At 36.1% G+C, this 23,575-nt stretch overlaps 2 protein-coding genes across 8 annotated transcripts in view; one reads left to right on the plus strand and one right to left on the minus strand.

The window, feature by feature from the left end:
- rap1gapb (RAP1 GTPase activating protein b) overlaps window positions 1-17,096 on the minus strand; it is a 186,213-nt gene extending 169,117 nt beyond the window's left edge. For 3 of the 7 annotated variants that reach the window (XM_073954599.1, XM_073954611.1, XM_073954586.1), the window contains exon 1: window positions 16,988-17,096. The gene's annotated coding sequence lies outside the window, so the exon portion shown is untranslated. The remainder of the gene's footprint in view (window positions 1-16,987) is intronic. The other 4 variants (XM_073954605.1, XM_073954592.1, XM_073954601.1 and 1 more) reach the window with 3 other exon arrangements.
- The window catches only part of sun2 (Sad1 and UNC84 domain containing 2), a 16,949-nt gene continuing 864 nt past the window's right edge, over window positions 7,491-23,575 (plus strand). The window contains exons 1-18 of the mRNA XM_001919656.8: window positions 7,491-7,706; window positions 10,958-11,078; window positions 11,175-11,299; window positions 11,602-11,679; window positions 12,274-12,333; window positions 12,432-12,525; window positions 16,791-16,852; window positions 17,005-17,114; window positions 17,215-17,292; window positions 17,372-17,425; window positions 17,591-17,634; window positions 17,721-17,838; window positions 17,915-18,133; window positions 18,225-18,309; window positions 20,182-20,297; window positions 20,397-20,564; window positions 21,433-21,522; window positions 23,334-23,575. The exon at window positions 23,334-23,575 is cut by the window's right edge and continues 864 nt beyond it. Of these exons, the coding sequence (XP_001919691.1) occupies window positions 10,960-11,078; window positions 11,175-11,299; window positions 11,602-11,679; window positions 12,274-12,333; window positions 12,432-12,525; window positions 16,791-16,852; window positions 17,005-17,114; window positions 17,215-17,292; window positions 17,372-17,425; window positions 17,591-17,634; window positions 17,721-17,838; window positions 17,915-18,133; window positions 18,225-18,309; window positions 20,182-20,297; window positions 20,397-20,564; window positions 21,433-21,522; window positions 23,334-23,447 (1,734 nt within the window). The 5' untranslated portion in view covers window positions 7,491-7,706; window positions 10,958-10,959 and the 3' untranslated portion in view covers window positions 23,448-23,575. The remainder of the gene's footprint in view (window positions 7,707-10,957; window positions 11,079-11,174; window positions 11,300-11,601; window positions 11,680-12,273; window positions 12,334-12,431; window positions 12,526-16,790; window positions 16,853-17,004; window positions 17,115-17,214; window positions 17,293-17,371; window positions 17,426-17,590; window positions 17,635-17,720; window positions 17,839-17,914; window positions 18,134-18,224; window positions 18,310-20,181; window positions 20,298-20,396; window positions 20,565-21,432; window positions 21,523-23,333) is intronic.

Here is a 23,575-nt window from a genome sequence, read left to right on the forward strand (position 1 = left end):
ACACACAGCCAATTTACTTCATCCAATTCTCCTATCCTACATGTCTTTGGACTGTGAGGTAAACCGGAGCACCTGGAGGAAACCCACACAACACAGGGAGAACATGCAAATTTCACAGAGAAATGCCAACTGCCCCAGCTGGGACTTGAAGCAGAGACCTTCTTGCTGTGAGGCAACCACTGAGCCAACATGCTGCCCATTACAAGTACAACATCATACTAGGTAAGCTACCGAGCAAACTGACTACACCAGAAAAGTTGTCTATAAAAAAAAGATAGGTGAGGCAAACATATTCTGTAACAAATAATTTCAGACATTAAGTTGTTTTGTGGATTTATTTGCGTTGTTGTGCAAAGAACTGCACGAAAATAATCCTTTAATCGTTATATTATTAAATAAGGAACAAACTCTAAAAATGAACAAAAGTTGTTGACGTCATACTACCACCATGTAGCATTTATTTTACTTAAAAACTACAGTCAAATATAAAGTAAACTGAAGCATGCGTTTCCAATGAGCTAGTGTTGCCCAAACCAACTTACTTCTTTATTCTGATGCTTTGAGCTTCAGCAAATCATCTTGATGCATCTTAATAAACAGTTGGAATCAGAATTTTTAGCTCTCCTAAATTTTTAGCCCCCCCTCTTTATTTTCCCCCAATTTCTGTTAGACAGAACACATTTCTAAACATAAAAGTTTTAATAACAAAATTTTCTCATATATTTTGCCACAATGACAGTACATAATATTGTAATATTATCACAATCAGCTAAAAAAGGCTTAACTTGGTTAATTAAGCTAATTAAGTTGGGTAATTAGGCAAATCATTGTATAACAGTGGTTCTGTAGACAAGCCAAAAAATAATGCTTAAGGGGGCTCGTAATATTGACCTTAAATGGGTTTAAAAAAATGTAAAACTGCCTTTTTTTCTCCAGACTTTCTCCAGAAGAAAAAATATTATAGGAAATACTGTGGAAAAATGTTCTTTTAACATAATTTGGAAAATATTTGAAAAAGAAACAGAAATTTCGACAGGTGGCAAATAACTGACTTCAACTGTATGGAATCACTGGTGTTGGGTTGTACTTCACTGGTGTTGTGAGATTGTCCATTTGAGATGTTTGCTTTCAGACAGATCCATATGCAGGATTACGGGAATCAGCTATGAGTCGTGTTTTACATCTTAAGGACCGCTGAGGTTGTTAGATGCACAAGTGATCCTGATTGCTTTTCACTTACAATTTAAAAACTGCTTTATCACGTCTCGCTTAACAAATAACGAATAAATCACCCAGCAGCTTGAACTACACCAAGAACATCTAGGACAAAAACTAGAATGCCTAATATCTTAATACAAAAACGAGCCATATTTGTAACCAAAAACTGCATTTTTGTTTTTAATCTTCATTTTCATAAGACAAAAACGAGAGCTGATTAGTCTTTTCATAGATTATCTGATCTTAAAGCTGTTATAAACAAACTTTTATACACTGACACACACACACACACACACACACACACACACACACACAGCTGGTTTCCTTGGCAACAGCAATAAAGCACTTAAAAATCAAATTTTGGGAAGCACTTCGTTTTTTCCATGCGTTCTTCATCTGCTTTTCATTCCACACTACATTTACCCTGATTGTACCCTGCATGAGCGACAGAATAATCATAAATTTGGTTACAATTGCGCCTGACACCATTTACAGATTACAGCGCATCTATGACCTTGAGCAAAGCATCTGGGTCTGATAAAGAAATGTAATCTATAAAGCAGACAGGAAATAAATGAACACCGCACGGCACATCCCTTAATTAATCATGGTGCACAGGTTGGTCGTAAAGATTGTGTGCTCATATCACTGCAGTGCGGTGAAGGTTTTCATTCATTTTCCTTCAGCTAGTCTCTAGTTCACAGCAGAATGAATCACCAACTATTCCAGCATATGTTTTATGAATTATATGCCTATCCAGTGGCAACCCAGTATTGGGAAACACCCATTCACACACACATTCACTACAGACGATTTAGTTTATTCAATTCACCGTACTGCATGTCTGTAAGGGAAACCAGAGCACTTCAAGGAAACCCAGGCCAACATGAGGAGAACATGCAAACTCCACACAGCAATGCCAACTGACCTAGCCGGGGTTCAAACCAGTGACCCGTGAAGGTTTTATTACCTTTTAAATTATTTATACAAACTAATAAAGAACTTGAATATGAAGGGTTTTTTATATTAATGGCATTTGTTTGATATGATAGAGGTTTTATTATAATTTACATAAAACTTACATTCTCTAACAGGAAGTTGTGTCCAATCACATGTTATGTAGAATAAGAATGCCACACCCCCAACATTGGTTGTTGCTAAATCAGATACGGTTGTGGCCGGAAGTTAAGATAATCATTCATTCATTCATTTTCTTTTTGGCTTAATATCTTAATTAATCTGGGGTCACCACAGTGGAATGAACTGCCAACTTATCCAGCATATTTTTTAGACAGCGGATGCCATTCCAGCTGCAACCCATCACTGGAAAACACTGGGACAATTTAGTTTCCCAATTCACCTATAGTGCATGTCTTTGGATTTGAGGGTGAAACTTGAGCACCTGGAGGAAACCCACGTGAACACGAGGAGAACATGCAAACTCCACAAAGAATTGCCAACTGACCCAGCCGAGGCTTGAATTCAGCGATTTTCTTGCTATGAGGCTACCGTGCGCTACCTTGACATCCAGAATTATTAATATTATTTTTTAAATTTCCCATTAATTGTATTTTATTAACATCTACCCGTACCCCAGCCCTAAACCCCACCGTCAGAGTACTGTAAAAATATTATTTGTTGTTATACAGTGTCACAAAATGATGCTATATTGGCGTGTGTATTCACAGCTGTATCCTATCTAGACTTCATCCCCAATGTCTCTGACTAATAATAGACACGTAGTAGCAAGTAACATAACAAAACAACACAATCTTATGTTAACTCATAAGTAATTTTATGAAAGTTTTTTTTACGAATTTATTTAAATTAGCCTCCAATTTGGCGAATCTGTTTATTACCCCACACTGTAAATCCAGCAGTCAACTATATGAAATGAACTGAGTGTAGTTAACTCAGAATTGACTAAAAGTTAATTCTACTCATTTAAAAAGAGTTTTGAACTCAGTGTTGAAGGTAATAAGTTAATTAAATACCTCATTACTGCAACTTAAATAGAGTAAGTTCATGGTACTCATATATATTAGTTTTTAACTCAAATGGTTTGTTACAATTGGTTTTCTCAAACGGTTTGAGTTGCCTTAACTTATTGGCTTTTACAGTGCTCAGTTGGTTTGAGTTCTCTTCATTTATTGAGTCTAATGAACTCAAATTGCTTTATTTACTCAAATGGATTAAGTTCACAGTACTCATTGGGATTAGTTTTTAAACTTAAACAATTTGAGGGCTATCTGTTTAGTAAAGCATACACTCAATGCATCACTTAGCGGGTTTCCACATAAGTTTCCACGTCTTGTTTATATACACTATGAACTGCAGCTACGCTAATTATTCTCTTTCTTCTCCATATCCACCTGGGGATACTCATCCCGAGGTCCTCAGATTATGCGGAGTCACTGATTGGATCCAAGACCAGCGACGAGATGATGCCAAGGTGTCCATATCCGGGACCAGGCCGTATCCTGATCTGCTGCGTTGCTGTTGGTCATAGGGGAGTGGAGAGCATGAGACTGATTCCAGCGACGCTCCAGGGACAGACGAGTCTTCGCTGAGGCCAGCTTCCAGCCTCCACTGCTGAGACTGCATCTCTGCACAAGACTTTTGGCCAGCGGAGAAATTAAAATGGTTGTGCCGAACTGAGTCTGGTTCTCTCAAGGTTTTTTTTCTTCACTCTTCTATTGGTGAAGTTTTTTTCCCTCTCCACTGTCGCCACTGGCTTGCATGGTTCAGGATCTGAAAACATCGATGAATTTGCTCTTTAATGTTTGGACTCTCAATAATGACTTCAAACCACACTGAACTGAGCTAAACTGAACTGAACTTAAACACTAAAAACTGAACTACCCTGATCCAGTTACTATGACCAGTTATGTGAAGCTGCTTTGACACAATCTATATTGTAAAAGCGCTATACAAATAAAGCTGAATTGATTAGAACGAACCATTTGGCTTTTACAGTGCAGTGATGACTGTTTTAGGGACTGTGCTTTCAATTTTTTTTGTCCTTTTTCCCAAGTCTTTTTTTTCCTTCTAAAAATTATTTTTTATAATATACGAATTCATAAAATACCCCAGAAAACAATTGTACTTTCTTGTAAGATCAGGTTGGTCAAATCCTATTAGCCAATTAAAAAAGGATAAACCTTTCAATGTCTTTAAGAACTTAAGAAAATTGAGTAAATATAAGAATAAATGTGTTAAGATTTTATAGAGTCTTCCTTTTTTTTAAAAAAATATTGAATTCCTGAAGAGATAATGTGCAGTATGCTTCACAGCAAGATGGTCGCTGGTTTGAGTCCCAGCTGGTCCATTTGGCATTTCTGTGTGGAATTTGCATGTTCTCCCATGTTTACGTGGGTTTCCTCCAGGTGCTCTGGTTTCCCTCACTGTCCAAAGACATGCACTATAGGTGAATTAGATTAACTAGATTGGCCTTAGTTTGCGAGTGCGTGTGAATGCGAGAGTGTATGGGTGTTTCCCAGTACTGCTGCGTGAAACATATGCCGGAATAGTTAGTGGCTTACTCTGCTTTGACAACCTCTAAAAAATCTGAGACTAAGTGAAAGGAAAATTAAGAATTATGGACAATAAATAAATGTAAATAATACTGTCAAAACTGATAAATATATATATATATATATATATATATATATATATATAAATTTTAATTGTTTTTGTTCTTCTTACAGCTAATCCCGGGCTAATATTTTTAGATACTTCATGACAGAAAAACTATTTTGCTAAAAGCCTATCATTGTCGCAGGCATTTCTTAAGATCAATGTCTTTACTCAGACATGGTCAAAATAAGAAATGGTTTGAAATGCAAAGATACGCAGCAGCCCTTAAGGACAGACTATTGATTTGAATGTTTCCTTCAAGGTGAACACCGTTTGAGGCAGGTGTGACATTTTAAGCATTCACCCAATCCTCCAAGACTGCATTAGATCTGATAGCTCTCAGTTAACCCCCATTGACTCATTTAGAAGGGTACAAATTGCATTGTTTTCAATGGCAGTGGATCTCTGAATGCATTAACCCTGTCTGTCAACCTGTAGCAACAACAACAAAAACTTTTTCACAAAGCTTCTGCCATCTCAGCTAAAGTAAATGTTTATGTATATGGTGTAAAACAGTAAGAATATTCTCAGTCAGTTCCAGAAAAGGTAATTAGATAGAATAAACCTGCAGTGTGATTGGCCATAATGTTTATTTAAGTAAAAAAAATATATGTTTTGTTAGGAGTAGGCTACTTTTAATTGAACTGAAATGCAAGGAAGGCAAATTGATTTAAACTCTCTCTGGATGAGTGAAAACTATGAAAGCTCTAAGAAAAATTAGATTTCACAGATGGAAATTAAGCCGTTGCTGAAAGTGGTTAATACAAGCAAACAATGTAAGCTATTTTTAAATGAATGTATTTCACGTGAATTGTCTACAGTTTCTAGTTCTAATCCGTGGTCCACCATTGAACACTTTGGGCCTTACAAGGCTCAATAGCGCCATCTTATGTATATAAAGATATAACAATACTAAAATACATCACTATTTCAAAATGTGTTTGTTTTGCCAGAATTATTCCTCCCTTACCAAGGCTGCATGTATTTGATTAGACTACTGTAGGCTCAACATTGTGTGTAACATTAGTGTAACATTTTGAAATGTAAATATTATCAGCTATTATTATCTTCCAAAAATAGGCCTATTATTATCACCACCGTTAAATAAAAAAACATGTAAATAACTTGTTTCACCTCATCCCGCTTTCACAGATTCAAAACAATGAGCATTTTACATCAATTATAAACCTTTGTAACCGTTAGTAAAAATAACTATTTTTAGTAGTAATAAAAGGATTTAAAATTGCATTAATAAATGTTACTGCACATATAGTATGATGATAGTTAATGATGGTTTTACTTAAACAATTTTAGAACTTTTTAAAATAATAAATGTGTTAAGATCTTGTTTATATTGCACTTATGAAGAGCTAATGTGCAGTAAATAAATGTATATTTAAATAATACGGTCAAAACAGGTTAAAAAAAATATAAGGGTAAAAATATATATAAGAAATATTTAAAGAAGGTAAAAATATACCGTGCACCCGTAAAGTGCTCTTAAATAAATTAATCCATTTTGGAATAAGGCTGTAACAAAAAAAAATTGGAAAAAGTGAAAACATGAATGAATACTTTCCAGATGCATATTAAAAAAACTATCATACAAATTTATTTTTGTTTTTCTTACAAATAATGCTGAGTTAGCTAATATTTATTAAGAATTTATAGCAAAAAACTATTTAGCTAAAAGTTTTATTTTGGGTCTTTTCAAGATCAATGTCAGACATGGTCAAAATAAGAAATGGTTTGAAATGCAAGACAAGGGGCTGCCAAACAAACAAATATGGTTTTTGCAATTAAACCATTGAACTTAACCACAGTTTTGCTACAACAACCTTATAGCCTATTGTTTTTTACTAGCCTAAAACGGTGGTTACATGAATGGTAACATATCTGCCAAAGAACATGGTAATAATTTTAAAAGGCTATAATAAAAAATGGTTCATAGGGGCAAGTGCTTTTTTTTTATAATCAACTCATGTTAACAACTGAAACCTTATTTTAAAAAGTGTTAAATATAGATTAAAACTATAATTTTAATGTATATTATTAAAATTGATTTTACACAGTTTTAAACATAGATTTACTCTTGTGATTGCCAAAAAAAGCTTAATAATGAGCAGCCATTGGGTAATTTATACATCAGTATCATGTGATTTCTAACAATAGTGTATGCAAAAAAAAAAGAGTTTAAGGGGTATTCATTAACAAAACTAGTGAACATAACTCAGAGGTGACAGAAGGCTTTACGTCGCTAACGTTACTGTTTGTATTTCTGTCAGATAGCGAGGCGTGACGTAGTTCATTATTTACTTCTGAATTTTTGCAAACCGTTCACCATATTTGTTTACATATAGTCATTTGCTCGAAAAGGGTGAGTTTAGCTCCATCTAAAGTTAAGAAAAACAACAATAGAAACACACAATGACCTTATCGCTAGGTAAAACGACTATATGAATTCTGCGATTGAGTGAAACGCAGCTTTTGAACGTAATGTCCACAAGATGGCGCAGGCCAGCAGGACAGTAGCCGTTGCTTTCTAGTCTACATCATCTTTCTATAAACAACCCTAAACGACGACGAGAGGTGGAGCCGCGGAGCTGACAACTGTCAAAAGACCCTTCCTGATAAGAAGAGCTCTTCTTCCGTCCTCAAAGCATCCTGTCGTAGCGCTTTTGAATTAGCTATAAAGCCGCGTAACCGAAGGGAGTAACGTATTACGCATCTCGTGAGTATCACCGCTCTTTTCTTCGCTACCCAGTCATTGTGGAGCCGTTTCGGATGAACGGATCGCGTTTTGACTATAGATTTTGACAAGCTGCATGTCTTCCTGGAGACCCGCTAAGAAGGTGAGACAGACATTCGCTAAACTTACGTTTTAAATATATCGTTAAGTTGCGTGTTTATGTTACTAGTCATCATATCATTCGTGCTAAAGAGATGATGCTGAGGGAGCACTTTAGAGGAATGTGCTAGTAAACAGTTAACGTATTTGCAAATGTTTAGTTGAATCTCATTTAGAAAGTCTGTTTGTGGTTATTCATCAATGAGGTATGTGCTCTTCCGTCCAATAAAACATTTCAATTGGAAAGGGAAACTTAAATGACCTCGTTTAACCAAGAAACGTCTCTTTGTGGTTGAAATTGGCGCAAATATCAAGAGAACCGCCAAAGTCTTGTAAAGTAAGAATGGAAACTCACTTTGCCCCCTTCTGTGGCTCCAGATCATTACCACAGTATTAAATGGTTTGCATGGTTACTCCTGATAATGTTGTAAACAATAAAATGCATTAAATGTTAGCATAATATGGATACATTTATATTATATGAAGTTTGCTTAGGCTAGCATGACAAAATGAGTATTGGTCAAAATGAACACAATCTGAAATAAAAATGTATTGTGAAAACAAAATGTATTGTGCAAAATGTCTGTGGTATTAATAATAAAATACTATTAATATTGATAAATTTAGTTTTTTAATAGTTTGTATATACTCAACGGTGTAATGGGACTGTGAAAATAGATTCACAGGTTCCCCAGTTAACAAAAAACATTAATTATGTATAATAAAAAAGATCAAATAACAAACTGAATGATGAAACTAATGAGCACATCTGAACTGTTGAGACAACACTGTCAGTTTAAAATAGCTGTTAGTGAGATTATCTAAAGATGGGGGATTTAGTTTGAAAGCTGAAGCCTGTAGTGTCATTCGCCTCATTTATTATGAATAGTCTATCTTTTGCTTCATTGAAAGCATCTATTGTGTATTTAAATTGTACAGGATCTAACTGAGATGCTGACACCTTCATATTTGAACTTGATAATATTTTGCTTCTTGTTTCATCTCGTTTCACCCACCACTAGCCATCAAGTAATTTGTTTTACATGCAGGCATGTTTTATTTAAATTCTGCTCAAGAGTATTAGCCGAATTAGGATTAAGGATTTGTAGTGGGGGGAAAAAATAATAGGTGCTTTCATTCCAAATCATGACTGTTTTATTAAAACAAATAGTCTACAGGAGCAGTGAACGAGTGTTTGTATTTCTCCATCCGTGCAGAAGTCCAGCTAATCAAACTGTAAAGTGCAGTCTGTTGTTGAGATTATCCAACTAAAGGGACTTAATGTAACTGATTGAAGGGGACCTGGAGGTCCGTGGTTTGGGAATTTGCTCCACGTGCTCTCCTTCAGATAATCTGCTGCTAAAAGCTCCGTCACCCTGCACGGGATGAGCTTGCCGTTTGAGATTAGGAGTTACACAAAGATCAGCATTAGAGCGCACTTTATAACTGTGGTCAGCATCTTATTGAATGTTACATTTGTTGCGATGCTTTTGAGCTTGGTGATTTGATTTACAGCATTTTATGGTTTTCTTGTGAGTCATGAAGTATTTTAGATAATGAGTAAATTCAATAATAAAGAGGGAACATGTAATGCACATGGTTCCCATCTAGGCTTGTATATACTGCTTAACTTGCTGGCACATAAACACTTCTGAAGCAGCATTTAGGTGTCTTTACACAGGTGCTGCTCAGAGGTGGCAGTAATGCATTTACATAGCATTTACATCTAATAGTGTGATACTAGAGGCTGACGTTGATTAGATCAGGCTTCATTTAGCTAGGTTTTATTCATCATTGCATCTTTTAATCCAATTGTGAAACGAGCAGGCATAAAGCAGCCTTAAAAAGAATTGATTCATTTGTTTTCTTTTCAGCTTAGTCTCTTTAATAATCAAGGGACACCACAGCGGAATAAACCATCCAGCATATGTTTTGCGCAGATGATGTCCTTCCAGATGCAACCCATCACTGGGAAACACCCATACCCTCATTCATACACATACACTACAGACAATTTTAGCTTACCTAATTTACCTATAGCGCAAGTCTTCGGACTGTGGGGGGGAAACTGGAGCACCTGGAAGAAACCAACACTAACACAGGGAGAACATGCAAACTCCACACAGAAATTCCAACTGGCTCGAACCAGTAACATTCTTGCTGTGAGGCGACAGTGCTACCCACTGCACCACCTTAAAAGGAAAGCTAACCTACAAAAATAATAAGATGAAGGGGACTTTGTCTGGCTAGTGTATTAAATATGATTTTTGGCTAACACAGCGGTCAATGTTGATTAATATAATCCAATTCAAAGACTATCAGCACCTGGAGAGTCAAAGAACAGACACGCAAAACAAAATTGATTCCCTTTGCTTCTGATGACACACTGTAGCAAATCGATTGGTCAGTGCAATAATCTAAAGGTAATGATGTTATAATATTCAGTTTTTTGCAGAGATTTATTGTTTCGCTTCAGAAGACCTAATCAGGAGCCATTTAGTTTAGCTTTTATGTGCTTTATTGACTTCCGAAGCACCAGTATCTGCTTACTTCCATTTTATGAATCATAATCTAGCAGGTTTAACTACAAATCTTCATGTTCTATGAAACAAAAAAACAAAAACAAAAAAAGTCAGCAACTCACCATATTGGATGACTTGGGTAAGTAAATGATCAGCAAATTCATTTTGGGCCAACCTTGCCTAAAATTGATTGAGCTGGTTTTGCAAGGGAGTGCATAAAATATTAAACAAATTGCAAGCTAAGATAAATAAAGTAGAGCAAACATACAAATGAAGTAGTCTTAACAGTATACAGGTACAGAAATAACATCAACACTTTAATGAACAATAAAGCTGTATGTTTTTCATTGTGTAAATAGTTAAATACAATTATTCTTTGTTGAAGCTATAAACATGATAATTTCCTATAGCTCCTAACTGCCAACATGCTTTAAAATCGCCTCTGAGGTTTACACGGGCCTTAAAAAAACAATAAAAATTGATAAACTTTCACTTTATTATGGTTGAACTGAAATGACTCTGAAATTCTCATGTGTTCTGATCTGTTGTACCTGGTCAACTATAGTCCTGACTCCACACTGCATGTTCTGCGATGTGACTATTATGTATTCACACATAGCAATATATCGATGCTAAAAGATATATTGTGCAGCCCTATTAGTGATATTCAGTCACCTTAAAAAGAAAAAAGAAAGGTACTTTTACACAGTCTATGTTTGTATGTGTTCTGCAGAGATGTCAAGACGAAGCACAAGATCAGTGACCAAACCGACGTCCTTTCCTGACGATGACGCTGCCAGCACCAGTTCCACTGGATCCACTGGCCACATCTCTTACAAAGAGAGTCCAACCAGGTGCGTTTGTACATGCTGGAGCCCTCAGTGTATTGTGTACATAGTTTGAATGTTCATTTAAAGTAGCCATACATGTTGATGCATGCTTTCCTGTAGGATTTTTCAGAAGAGGACCAGCCGCAAGGGCACTGGCAGCGTTTCACGCAATTCAAGTCGTGCGAGCAGCGTGAGTCTAATACTGCCACCGCGCATCGACTTCAACCCCACTGAGAATGAGAATGGTCAGTAATTTTAAATAATTAAATATTTCATATAATATGTAGATAAACAAATATAAATATGTATCTATCACTGAGTAATCAACATTTGAAGCATCAAAAGTTTTTAGATTTGCCCAAATAGTTTGATTCACTTCACATGTTTAGAAACATGTATGAATGCATGTACAGCTATTAATATAGATGTTGATTTTCTGTATAAATAACAGATTTACTGTACATACAGTGTAGATTAAAACAGTATTGCTTTACTAAATTTAGTTCTTGTAATATATGCACTTATTCCCATTGTCAACGCATTTCAGGCATTCCTACTCAAGGATTTTCCTCTGGATATTCCTCAGCTGAGGATCATTATGAACAACCCATAAAGTCAAACCCTAGTAAGTGTTCGTTATTCAATTTCATACGTGCAAAAAACTATTTCTAACTGGTTGGTTGATTAAAAGTTTACTCAAAAATGAAGCATTTATTTTATTTTACCCTTCACCTTTCTTTTATTCTGCTTAACATTCACACACAGGGCTTTTTGTAAATTGTGGGGACATAACATATGCTTCTATTGTTTTTATTTTGTACAAACTGTATTTTCTTTGGCCTTACTCCTAAACCCAACCCTCACAGCAAACTAAACTCATTCTGTGTGATTTCTAAGCTTCTTGAGAAATGAGGTAATCAGCAATATCCTCATAATTCACCACCTTCTTGTAATACCCATATCATTATACAGATTTGTGTCCTGATGCGTCACAAAAACATGTACACACACACACACACACACACACACACACACACGCACACACACACACACACACACACGTATAAAATTAGTTTGGAAAAAGGTTTGTCACCAAACATCTGATCAAACAAATATCATTATTCCTACTATTGAAGACAGTGGTTACTATCAACTATTGACCAACTCTTGGAGTTGAACAATCCCTCCATGTAAAGAGTCGCTTTTTTTCCCCATTCAGGTTCTACCCAGTCTGCTGCTGAACCAGGCTTTGGCGTGTGGGACGTGTTTCAATCTCCAGGTATTACATGTATAAAGCCTGTGTTCAGCCCTCAACATGAACAATCAGTCTTTTTCTCCTGCAGTAGTCATGTGCTCATGTGTGTGTGTGCCTTACAGCTCAAGCTCTGGTTCTGCTGTACTGGTGGCTGGGCACTGCATGGTACAGCCTCACCTCTCGACTGTCTTTCATCAACGTTTTTCTGCTCAGCCGGTACAGTGCTCTCTGTGTGTTTGTCTGTTTCTGCATAATTACAATTGTATGAACATGAGAAAAAAAAAAATTATTTGATAAGAATCTTTTTATATGATCAACTCAAATCATTTTATTGCAGCATTATGAAATCAGAATTATTCATTCCCGTTTAATGAACATAAAAGTATTTATTTTAAATGATTTATCTGTGCACAAAATTTCAAATTGATGTGCCATTGTACTTTTTTATTATTAATAAAAATAATAATAATAAATAAGAATAATAATTAGGGCTGTGCGATTAATCAAAATCGAATCACAATCGTGATTTGAAACATTGCGATTAGCTAAAAATCGCAAGAGGCTGCGAAATGTAATTTATGTATTATATAATGTCCCCCACCCAGAGCAAATGCGTGACTGCCGTCTGTGTGTGACATTCTTATTAGCCAATTGAGTGACCACACTTTCATTCTGCCCAATCAGAATTGCACAATTGAACTATGTAGAATGCCCACAAAAACCAAAAAAAAAACAAACAAACAAACAAACAAGGAAGCACAGACCAGGGGTCCGTTCTTCGTACCTTGCTTAAATGATCTAAGATGATTTGGCAGATCCTGGATCTTTTAATATTGATAACTGATCTCTCGCTAATTTGGTTCTTCAAACAAGTTCGCAAATCAGATTAGAATGTCTGGATAAACTGATCTGAGATAGTTGCGTGTGTTATGAAGGACAGATCTATCAGTCCTCGAAATCATGATCAGCAATGCAACGATTGGCTGACGGCACAGCAGCGTAATGACATCATCTGATTAATATTCAATTATCCATGTGAGCAAAATTACATCAAATTAGCAGTAAACGGCTTGTTAAATATGACACGCAAGAACTTTCCACATTTGTTGTGAGCTGCAGGCTTCACACTTTCATGTGTCAAGAGTATTCATCATGTATTTCAATGCATATCAATGTATTTAGTTCTACATTTAGAAAATATTTTCTTTATTACAGTAGCCGTTTTTTTATTCGGATGTTTACAAAAGCATTTTGATATTGGTAAAGGTGTCTGCAACTTTTGTAAAGCATAATCACTGGCATATTAACTGTCAAAACATATTTATGACTGCATAAATGTATTATAAAAAGTCACATATTGTCAACTTTTATTATACACAATTTGTACTAAAGCGATCTAAAAAGTTCATATCAATAAGTTTTCTCTTTGCACCAACAGGTGGCAGTCTTTATTCTTTCATTTCGAGGGTGCAGATTGCATAAGTTTTATTAATATGTATAACTTTATTTATTTTATTAATGACTATAACTCTATATACATAGTTTAAAAATATTTACCATTTTCCTAAGTGTATATAACTACTACTGTAAGAAAATATCAGAATTCGGAACATACTTTCTGTATTATCTTTGCTTGAACTGAGCCGATCTAATCCTGTTTATATGAATTGAACCTGCTCCCGATCAGGTTTGATCTACCAGAACTGTTGTCATGACAACAACTCTCGGATCAGCTTTGAAGAACGAAACAATCTTGGATCGTGTCAAATCGTCAATATCCAAATCCAGCTAACTGAGTAATCCACGTACGAAGAACGGACCCCAGTGATGAAGTGCGAGATGATGACATTTGCTGGTTCAGAATTATTAATAGACAAATTAATATCAAAGAAAAAATAGGACATCAATAATATGGGAACATTTTGGTTTCAAAATCACAGACACTGAACAAAAACGAGTAAGAATTGTTGCCACAGCATGTGGAAATATAACAACTAGCACATAAAAAGCACTACAGACGGCTATACGAGGAGCGTCTTGTTAAAAAGTCAAGTAAAAAGCATTGGCAGCGAATCGTACAGCCCTAATAATAATAATGATAATTATAATAAAGCTGCTTTTTCTCCCTCTTGAACAACATGTTTTTTTTCTGATGACCTGTTTATTTGTGCAAACTTCAAAGTCAAGATCCTGTCAGTTAGATGAAATACACTAATAGCAAAAAAAAAAAAACATCCATACATTAATCAATTACTGATGGACAAAATCAAGTTCTGATCTACATTTTCTTGTTCAAGCTCTTTTACTCAGAAAGGCACAATAAGGAAGAAAACACACAATTTGTTTTTACGTCAACTTAATTGGATATGCAACTCTGTCTGACATCTACTGTGAATATCAAAATGTGTAAATACATTAATATGGTTTGTTTGTTACTGCCGGAATAACCAAAACACAAGCTGAAAAATGAGTCTTACAGTACTTAAAAATAACATGTTTCTGCTAACAGCCAAAAAGAAACATTTAGGCCCAATTCCAATTGTAAAAAAATTCAATTTTTGTATCCCTGCCCCTTCCCCACACTCTGGGTCAAGGGTAAGGTCTTCAAAATTTACCCCTAAGTAGGGTTGTAACAATATACCGGTATGACGGTTTACCACGATTTGAACGTGCACGATTATCATACCATGAACAATTGCATATCAATGGTTTTAACCCTTAAAGACCAAGACAGCCGCCCGCGGCTAAAAATAAGTATTGCTCTTAAATGTTTAATAACTTTTGATCCGCTAATCCGATTCATACAATTCAAAGATTGGTATAAAGAAGAGAATCTCAGCTTTCCAGTGCTGTATCACATAACATTCGCGGACTTTCAGAGGCTCCGGAATCAGTGCGGTTACGTCATCAACATTTGACAACGCTGATTTGACAAAGAAACGCTCGTCACTGTGTCTCCGGACAAATCAGACATGATACATTGATGCATTGTCCCTCCTCCATGCCCAGATTGGTTCAAACTCGCTATGTCACAACCAATAAGCATAGGTTTCGCTTTTGTTTGTGGACCAACACTGAGCTTTTTGAACAACACGGAATGAGAGATTCGCAAAGAAAGAAAAAAAAAAACGCAAAAAAAAAAAGTTTTGCATGAAATAATTCTCATACTAAGTACTTTTGCATGCACAGCAGCACAGAAACATGACAAAACAGTGACACAGCAAAGACGAACTGCTGCTCTTGCTGTTTTCAAAAGACGCAAATGAAGATGCAGCTGTTTGTCTGCATTGCAGACAACCATATCCAAATCCATATCCACAGACAACCATATCAAGGATGTTCCATATTGAATCTAGTTTCGTTATGTAACTATTTATTGTATAGTAAATATTTATATCTATTTTTTACTGAGGATTTGCACCATGTTTATTTGGACTTTATTTGGACTTTGACACATTATTTATTATTTTCTTATTTTTATTTGTTCATTGTAAGCGGTGTTGTTTATAGTAACTAAAAATATATTATTTGGAAAAAGTCAAATTTGCTTCACTGTTCTATTATTTTGTAACATACCGTATACCGCGAAACCGTCAAACCGTGGTATTGTTTTAGACGATTATCATACCGTGAAAAATTCATACCGTTACAACCCTACCCCTAAGATATGGGACGGCACTACAACACCTGCACACGCCATTATATTGTCATTGCGATTACTCAGACGATGGCCACTGTTATTCCAGTTTAGTTTTATTTGGTTTTTATCTTCAAGAAATTACTGAAAGCAACGATATCATTTTATCATAACAATATAATGTGGCAATAAGCTCATAACTGTACTGTGCATTTATACCATGACCATATTCATCCATGTAAACATACGAAAACAACATTCACATTATAGCAGACACTGTAAAAAGCTCATTCTCAGCCACTAGACTTTTCTGGCAGGGTATTCAGTGAATGTCAGATGTGAAAGTTTGTTGTGGGACTGCTGTACAGGTGTTATTATTAGGGATTATAGATGCGAAATTTAACTTTTTATTTTGGTGTTGTTTTATAGCATGACGAAAAACACAAAAAATATAATGAATATATTCAAACGTGTTTGTTTGTTGTAAAAATTTGTAATGTCAAAAATAATACTTTATACACCTTCTGACTTACTGTACGTGAGCAGCCATGCTGCCATTGTAGATGGTGTATTCTGGGTAATTTTCGTACCCCTTGGCTCCAAGTGTGGTCCTAAAAAAATTTGTTTCAAGGGCTATCTAGCCCTCCCCCTTAACCCTACGCCTTCAAGCTAAAGAGAATTGGGACACCCCTACCCCTTCATGTGAACAGGCAAACTGAGGGGTAAAGGCAAGGGGGAGAATTGGGATTAGACCTTACTGTATGATACAATACAGTAAATAACCCATGATATATTCTGAACTGAATCTTCACATGACTACCTCTGCTTTCTATTTCCACTGTAGATGCACAGCTGATATGAAAAAAGCGGTCCTGCTGGTCCTCCTCCTTATCTTTCTCATTTTTGGTAAGACAGATATAGTCTTCTAATGAAATCTATGCAGGTCAAGATAATTAACTTCACACCTTAAAGACCATGTGCATGTAGCTGTAAATAATGCACATGTTCATGACGGAGTATAAAACATTAATATGCAATTACCTGAAATTCTGTTGCAGGGATATGGTACTGGTTCCCGTTTTCGTCTCGTCCTGCACCCCATGTTGTTGTTGTTACCAGCACTCCCCCTGTTAAACACACAGATAGACCTGTAAAAGCAGTTTTTGATGTGAGTTTAAAGTCTCCAGTTAATATTTCACAATGTTGTGCAATGCATCTTTCTCCTAAATTGATTACTATTTTATTAAATGCACTTTGTCTCTCTTTAGGATCATCTCCAGCATGCCAGTCTGTCTAACTTGAGGGACGAGATCGCCAACTTGCACAAACGAGAGGCAAACCTCATGGTAATTAAAACTTCACCACAATTATTCATGCTAACATCTCTCAGCCTGTTTCTCATTATGTGTTTTGTTTTAATCTCAGAGAGACATTGAACTGCTGAAGGAAGAGAGTGTGAGACAAAAAGCCAAATCTGAGGTGCGCAAACAAATCATTTACACCGGTTTCTGTATTAGATGCTTTCATTGACAGCATCATCCCACTTCCTTTCTACCGCCTCTGTTTGTTCTGTCATGGCAACACAGCACAAAACAGGAAATGATGTCATCCATCTAATTGTTTATTTGTCTGTTTGTCTCCTAGATGATGCAAACCGATGTGAGGACTATGAATGATCACATGAGGAAGTGAGTCCCTTTGCAGCGTTTAATCTGCTTTTGCAGACGTTGCATCATAGTTTAATCCAACTGATGACATGTTTTACTTTTCCCAGCGCTGAATCTGAACGTGGTCAGCAGATCTCTGAGCTGAAGTCCAGCATCTCAAACCTTCATTCAACCCAAGACCTCCTTACGAGAAGAGTCGATGCACTTGAAGCTCATAACAACAATGTAAGGGCATGTTTTTGGCTCATTTTAAACAATGGAGCATCAATGTTTGCAACTAATGATGTCATTTACTGTGCAGCTGAGAGCAGAGCTGTCTGATTGGCTAATAAAACACCTGAAAGATCCAAGCTCACTGGATTCAAGTATAGTGCTGCGCCCGGAGCTGCAGAGGGCGCTACAGGATCTGGAGAAGCAGATACTAGAGAAACTAGCACATGAGAAAGGGAGCAGCAGAGATGTCTGGAGGACTGTTGGAGAGACACTGCAGCAGGAAGGAGCCGGAGCCGCTACTATACAAGTGCGTGTCTGACAGGAGACTTTTTTCTTTTTGAGAGAGTGTGACTTTATCTGAGAATCAGGGTGTTTTTTATGTGTGTGTTTAATAACAGGATGTGAAAGAAATCGTCCACAGGGCTATTAGTCTGTACAGAGCGGATGGGATTGGATTGGCAGACTATGCTTTGGAATCTTCAGGTATTGTACCAGTTTTCTGCTTGATAACTGAATTTATTAATTTACATATATATATATATACACACACACACACACACACACACACACATACTAACATACATCCATGGATTAAATTTAGGGATCACCATTTTTCTTACTTTAAACAATAAATGTAACTAGGCTGTATATGGTTAATCAAAATTTCAGGAAAAAGTTAATATAGAGAAATATTGTTGAAACATAATGTCCCCCTCACTTTTAGAGACAGACCATTTAGAAACAGGTAATTAATAATTATATAAACGTAAACTTTTGGATCTCATACAGCTGTCCCTGCACTTTTAAAATGTCCGCTACATCCCTGTATGCGAGTGAACTCTTTTTCACATTGGTCAGAATTCCAAGGTTTATTTTTCAGTCCCGCTCAGCTGTCATGCGTCCTCATTTTAATTTATGACGATGAGCAACATGACATTAAAAAAATATACAAATATAATATAATTGAATATAATATAAATATAAATCAGAGTTAAGACTTTCTCATACACAGGCCTTGGCTAGAATTACGCATTATTTGCGTTACAATATAGAGAGAGATAACAAATAAACCAAAACTGCAGTCCAGTCAATTTCCCAATGGATAAACGGCTCTCATTAATATTTCAGTATGCTTTTACTTTCGTATCGGACATGAAATGCACATTCACTGGTAGGAATGTCATCCTGCCCTAATCATCATTCTCTCTTCATATAGCCATATATGCCCATTACTAGGCCCACACGAAATCTCCACGTGCAGAATTCTGCAAATTTCCGCAGATTTTTAGCCCATCATTGATTCTGTTTATTTACTTGTGTAAATGTGTGTACATTTTATATTTCTTCAGTTTTTAAATTAATTTCAGTAATATTATTGATTAATATAAAACGTCATATGATTTATTTACAATACAGTTTGTATAGTAATATTTTCTGTCTTTTAGTAGAGAGAATTATGAGATAATGTGAGAGACTTGCTTTGTTTACCAAATAAAGTGGATTTAATTGGATTTGCATTGTAAACATTAAATAAAAGTTAAAAAGGTATTAATTTTTATTTCATATATTAAGGTTTTAGTTATGATACTCCCAAAATCGTTCCGCATTATCCGCAGATTTTTTACACAATTCTGCGCAAAAAATGCTTGCAGATTTCATCTGGTCCTACCCATTACATATCCATAATACACTGTGATATAGCCTGGTTCGTTAGTTTGTTGGATCATATTGCTTTCTCACTACAATTGATCAGCTCCAGAGTTTGTTTCAATTGAGCCGGGACCACCTCATTCTGGTGAACTCGGACCAATTGTTTTGGCGTGGATCTGAGCGCGATTGCTGGTTTCACATGTGCCAAACGAACTGCGCCAGGTTCTGAAGCTTATAGATGCCCTAAAAACTAACAATATCAATATTAACACACACACAAAAAAAAACTTACATTTTAATTTCATGGAACCTTAAAATATTTGGGCTCTCAAATATTCCTGTAAGATTCCTGTAAGGTTGCTTTCTAAAATCTTTAAAAAATATATAGATTTTACAAAAATATTAAAGGCAGCACAACTAACATTGATAAACAGTTCTAAAGCAACAAATGAACATTTTAGAATGATTTCTTAAAGATCATCAGACATCAGAAGCCTGAATGCTGGAAGTTCAGATTTACCATCATGGACATAAATAACATTTTAAAAATACAGGTATATACAGTATAATAATAAAGATATATTAGGTTTGAACTGTTAGAATATTTCACACTACAATTGTTTTAACTATTTTTGATCAAATGAATGCAGCCTTTCCCAAACATCAAATATCTACTGTACTGTCTGTGCTTGTGTGTTTGTGCAGGTGCCAGTGTGTTAAACACTCGTTGTTCAGAGACGTATAAGACCAGGTCTGCATGTCTCAGTTTATTCGGTATTCCTCTGTGGTATCACTCAGAAAGCCCTCGTACAGTTATACAGGTAACAGCTCACACAAACACTCCCACATCACACTGTCCACCTTCAGCTCAACAGATCTGACCCTCTTTGCGTGTGTTTGTGTGTGTGTTTATTTGTTAGCCGGAGCTGTATCCCGGGAAGTGTTGGGCTTTCCGAGGCTCTCAGGGTTTTCTGGTGATCTCCTTGTCTTATCCCGTTGCGATCACGCATGTCACACTTGAACACATTCCCAAAGATCTGTCACCCACTGGACGCCTGGACAGCGCGCCCAAGGACTTTTCTGTCTACGTGAGTGTATATTAGATTTTTTTCTTCTTTGCAAAGCCCCGTTTACAGTAAGAATGATTAGCAGATGATATTTATAATGGTTCACTACATTTTTTCTGCTGCTTCAAATCTGCTTTTAAGGCAAGACACTGTACTGGAATAGGGTATATTTATAGCACAGTGATATTTACCACTATACTTCTCCAACTGACTGATTACATTCAGAATGACAGGTTTTTGTGTATCACAAGTTTAAATCTGTTGTTTAAAATGGCATGTTCTTTGAATATGCAAATGAGACATTATTAAATATTTGCTATTTGCATACATTTCTAGCATAAATAAAAATCTGAATGGAATTAAAGTTGGGAAAATAGTTTGGACTTATTAAATCAAAGTTTTTTTTTAATGTAGGGTATTTTACAGAGCTGTAAATATCACTTCATAAATTAGAAAATATTGGGAACTGCCAGTAAAAATAAAAAAACAGAATTTATTTAAATAAAATAATTCATTTGTAGAATATCCTTCTGTAAAAACATTCAGAATATAGCTATGAACTGTAAAGTTCAGTTAATAAAACCATGTGTAGAAGGACCTTTAAAAAGATGTATTATAATTGTAATCTACAGAGTACAGCCTCTCAGAAAGTGCTTTAAAAATACTTAAATGCCTTCTGGATGTTTTATTTGCATTGGACTGATAAGAAATAAAAAAAAAAGTCCTGTATTGTTATGTCTTAAAGCAGGATGGATTCTGATTGGCTATCAGCGTTTCATCATTTATCTGTTGAAAGAAATCATTCAGTGTTAATATAGCTGTGACGTAATCTGTTCTTTCATAAATAGTAAACAACAGCACAGAGATTTGTTGCATGTTTTGTGTTCAGGGCGTGTCTAATGAGACTGAAGATGGAAAGCTGCTTGGGACATTTATTTATGACCAGGATGGAGAACCCATTCAGACTTTTAAACTTCCGGTGAGTCAAAAAAAGACCATCATTATTATTTATTTGTTTTTGTATTATTATTATTGTTGTTTTATTACGTATTTATAATGTCATAGTAGCCAAACTTGGAAATAAAACCGCAATATTAAAAATACTAAAAAAATGTAATATTTGTACAATTTAAATTAAATGTTTTCTTTTACAAAATGTTTGAAAGAAATGTTTTTATAACTAAATAATCTTACAGCCTAATTATCTTCAGAACTCAAAACAACAGTGTTTATTTGAAATCTAAATCTTAATCTATAAATATGGCAGCACAATGACTCATGACCGTTGCTGTATCGAGCACCGGCGGGGTCAGTTGGCATTTCTGTGTGGAGTTTGCATGTTCTCCCCGTGTTGGTTTCCTCCGGGTGCTCCAGTTTCCCCCACAGTCCAAAGACATGCGCCATAGGTGAATTGATAAACTAAATTGGTCGTAGTGTCAGTGTGTTTGGGAATGACAGTGACAATGACAATACTGGGTTGTGGCTAGAAGGACATCCGGTGTGTAAAACATATGCCGGAAAAGTTGGTGGTTCATTCCGCTGTGGCGACCTTACCTGAAGAAAAATGAATGAATCTATAGTTGTCTTTGCTCACACTTTTAATGGATTTAGTGCATCATCGCTAAATTAAATACAATTTAAAAAATTATAAATGCTGATTTTGCAAGGCCTAGACAAGAGGCTACATCTACACCAGGGGTGCCTAAACTCAGACCTAGATGGCTGGTAACCTACAAAGTTTAGTTTCAACCCCAATCAGACACACCTGGGCTAGCTTATCAAGCTCTTACTAGGCTTTCTAGAAAAATTTGTGCAGGAGTTTTGAGGTAAGTTGAAGCACTCCTGGTCTACACTAATCTGGATAAATTGGATTCTGTCAAATGTCATCTACAACCCTCTGCATCCACACTATCCTTTTCAGTCGAAATCCCAAAAAGTATTTCATCCATTTTGTTGATTCCCGACTCTTTTAAGCATCACAGCAATATGTCGAGGGCAAGCACAAAGTTTTTAACAGATTTTACTGACAGTGAGGTAAAGTTTTCAAGAGCCTTTACCATAAAGCTAGTTAAGTTTCAGTTTAGTCTGCACCAATTCTGTGTTACCATGAAAGTAGCTCAGCTCAACTACTCCACAATACCATGGCAACAAAGAGTCGAACTGTTGTCATAATGTTACGTAAAACCCAAGATTGGTGCAAACTAAACTAAAATTTAACTGGCTAGCCTGCTAATCCAGCTTCATGGAACAGGCCCCTAACATTAATGCAGTCAAAAATGCCAAACATCCAAAACAACTCCTCTACACGTTTTCTTTTTTTCCAATCATTCTTTCATTTTCCTTCAGCTCAGTCTATTTCAGAGGTCACTACAGTGGAATGAACCGCCAACTATTCCAGCATGCGTTTCACGCAGCGCATGCTCTTCCAGCCACAACCTAGTACTGGCAAACACCCATACACACTCTCACACATGCTCTCATACACTACAGCCAATTTAGTTTATTCAGCTGACCTATAGCGCATGTCTTTGGACTGTAGGAGAAACTGGAATACCCAGAGAAAACCCACACCAACTCGAGGAGAACATCGAAAAGCCACTGGAAGTCAACATTGACATCTGAATTGGACACATAACTAAAATACATAATTTTTTCAAAGCTTTTTTACAGTCCACGCTACAAAACAAAATCACCATTTTCAAAAACTTTGGAGCCTATAAAAAAAGAAAAGAAATATTAGCATGGACACAGCCCTAGATCTGCTTAATTGCTTGTTTTTGTGTGGTGCAGGAGGTGTCAGACGTCTACAGTATGGTGGAGCTGAGAGTTCTGAGTAACTGGGGTCACCTGGAGTACACCTGCGTTTACCGCTTCAGAGTCCACGGAGAACCAGCACTCGCCTGACACCATTCAGAAAAGAAAAATCAACCCCAAATGCACTGGACTCCAACTGCTTCCTAATGTACGACTACCAAAAAAACGCACATGAATGTTTGACTGATATCAGATTGTTTTGCCCTGTCCAAATATAT

Source organism: Danio rerio, chromosome 6 (assembly GCF_049306965.1).
Source record: "Danio rerio strain Tuebingen ecotype United States chromosome 6, GRCz12tu, whole genome shotgun sequence".
In the NCBI taxonomy this organism is placed as follows: Eukaryota; Metazoa; Chordata; class Actinopteri; order Cypriniformes; family Danionidae; genus Danio; species Danio rerio.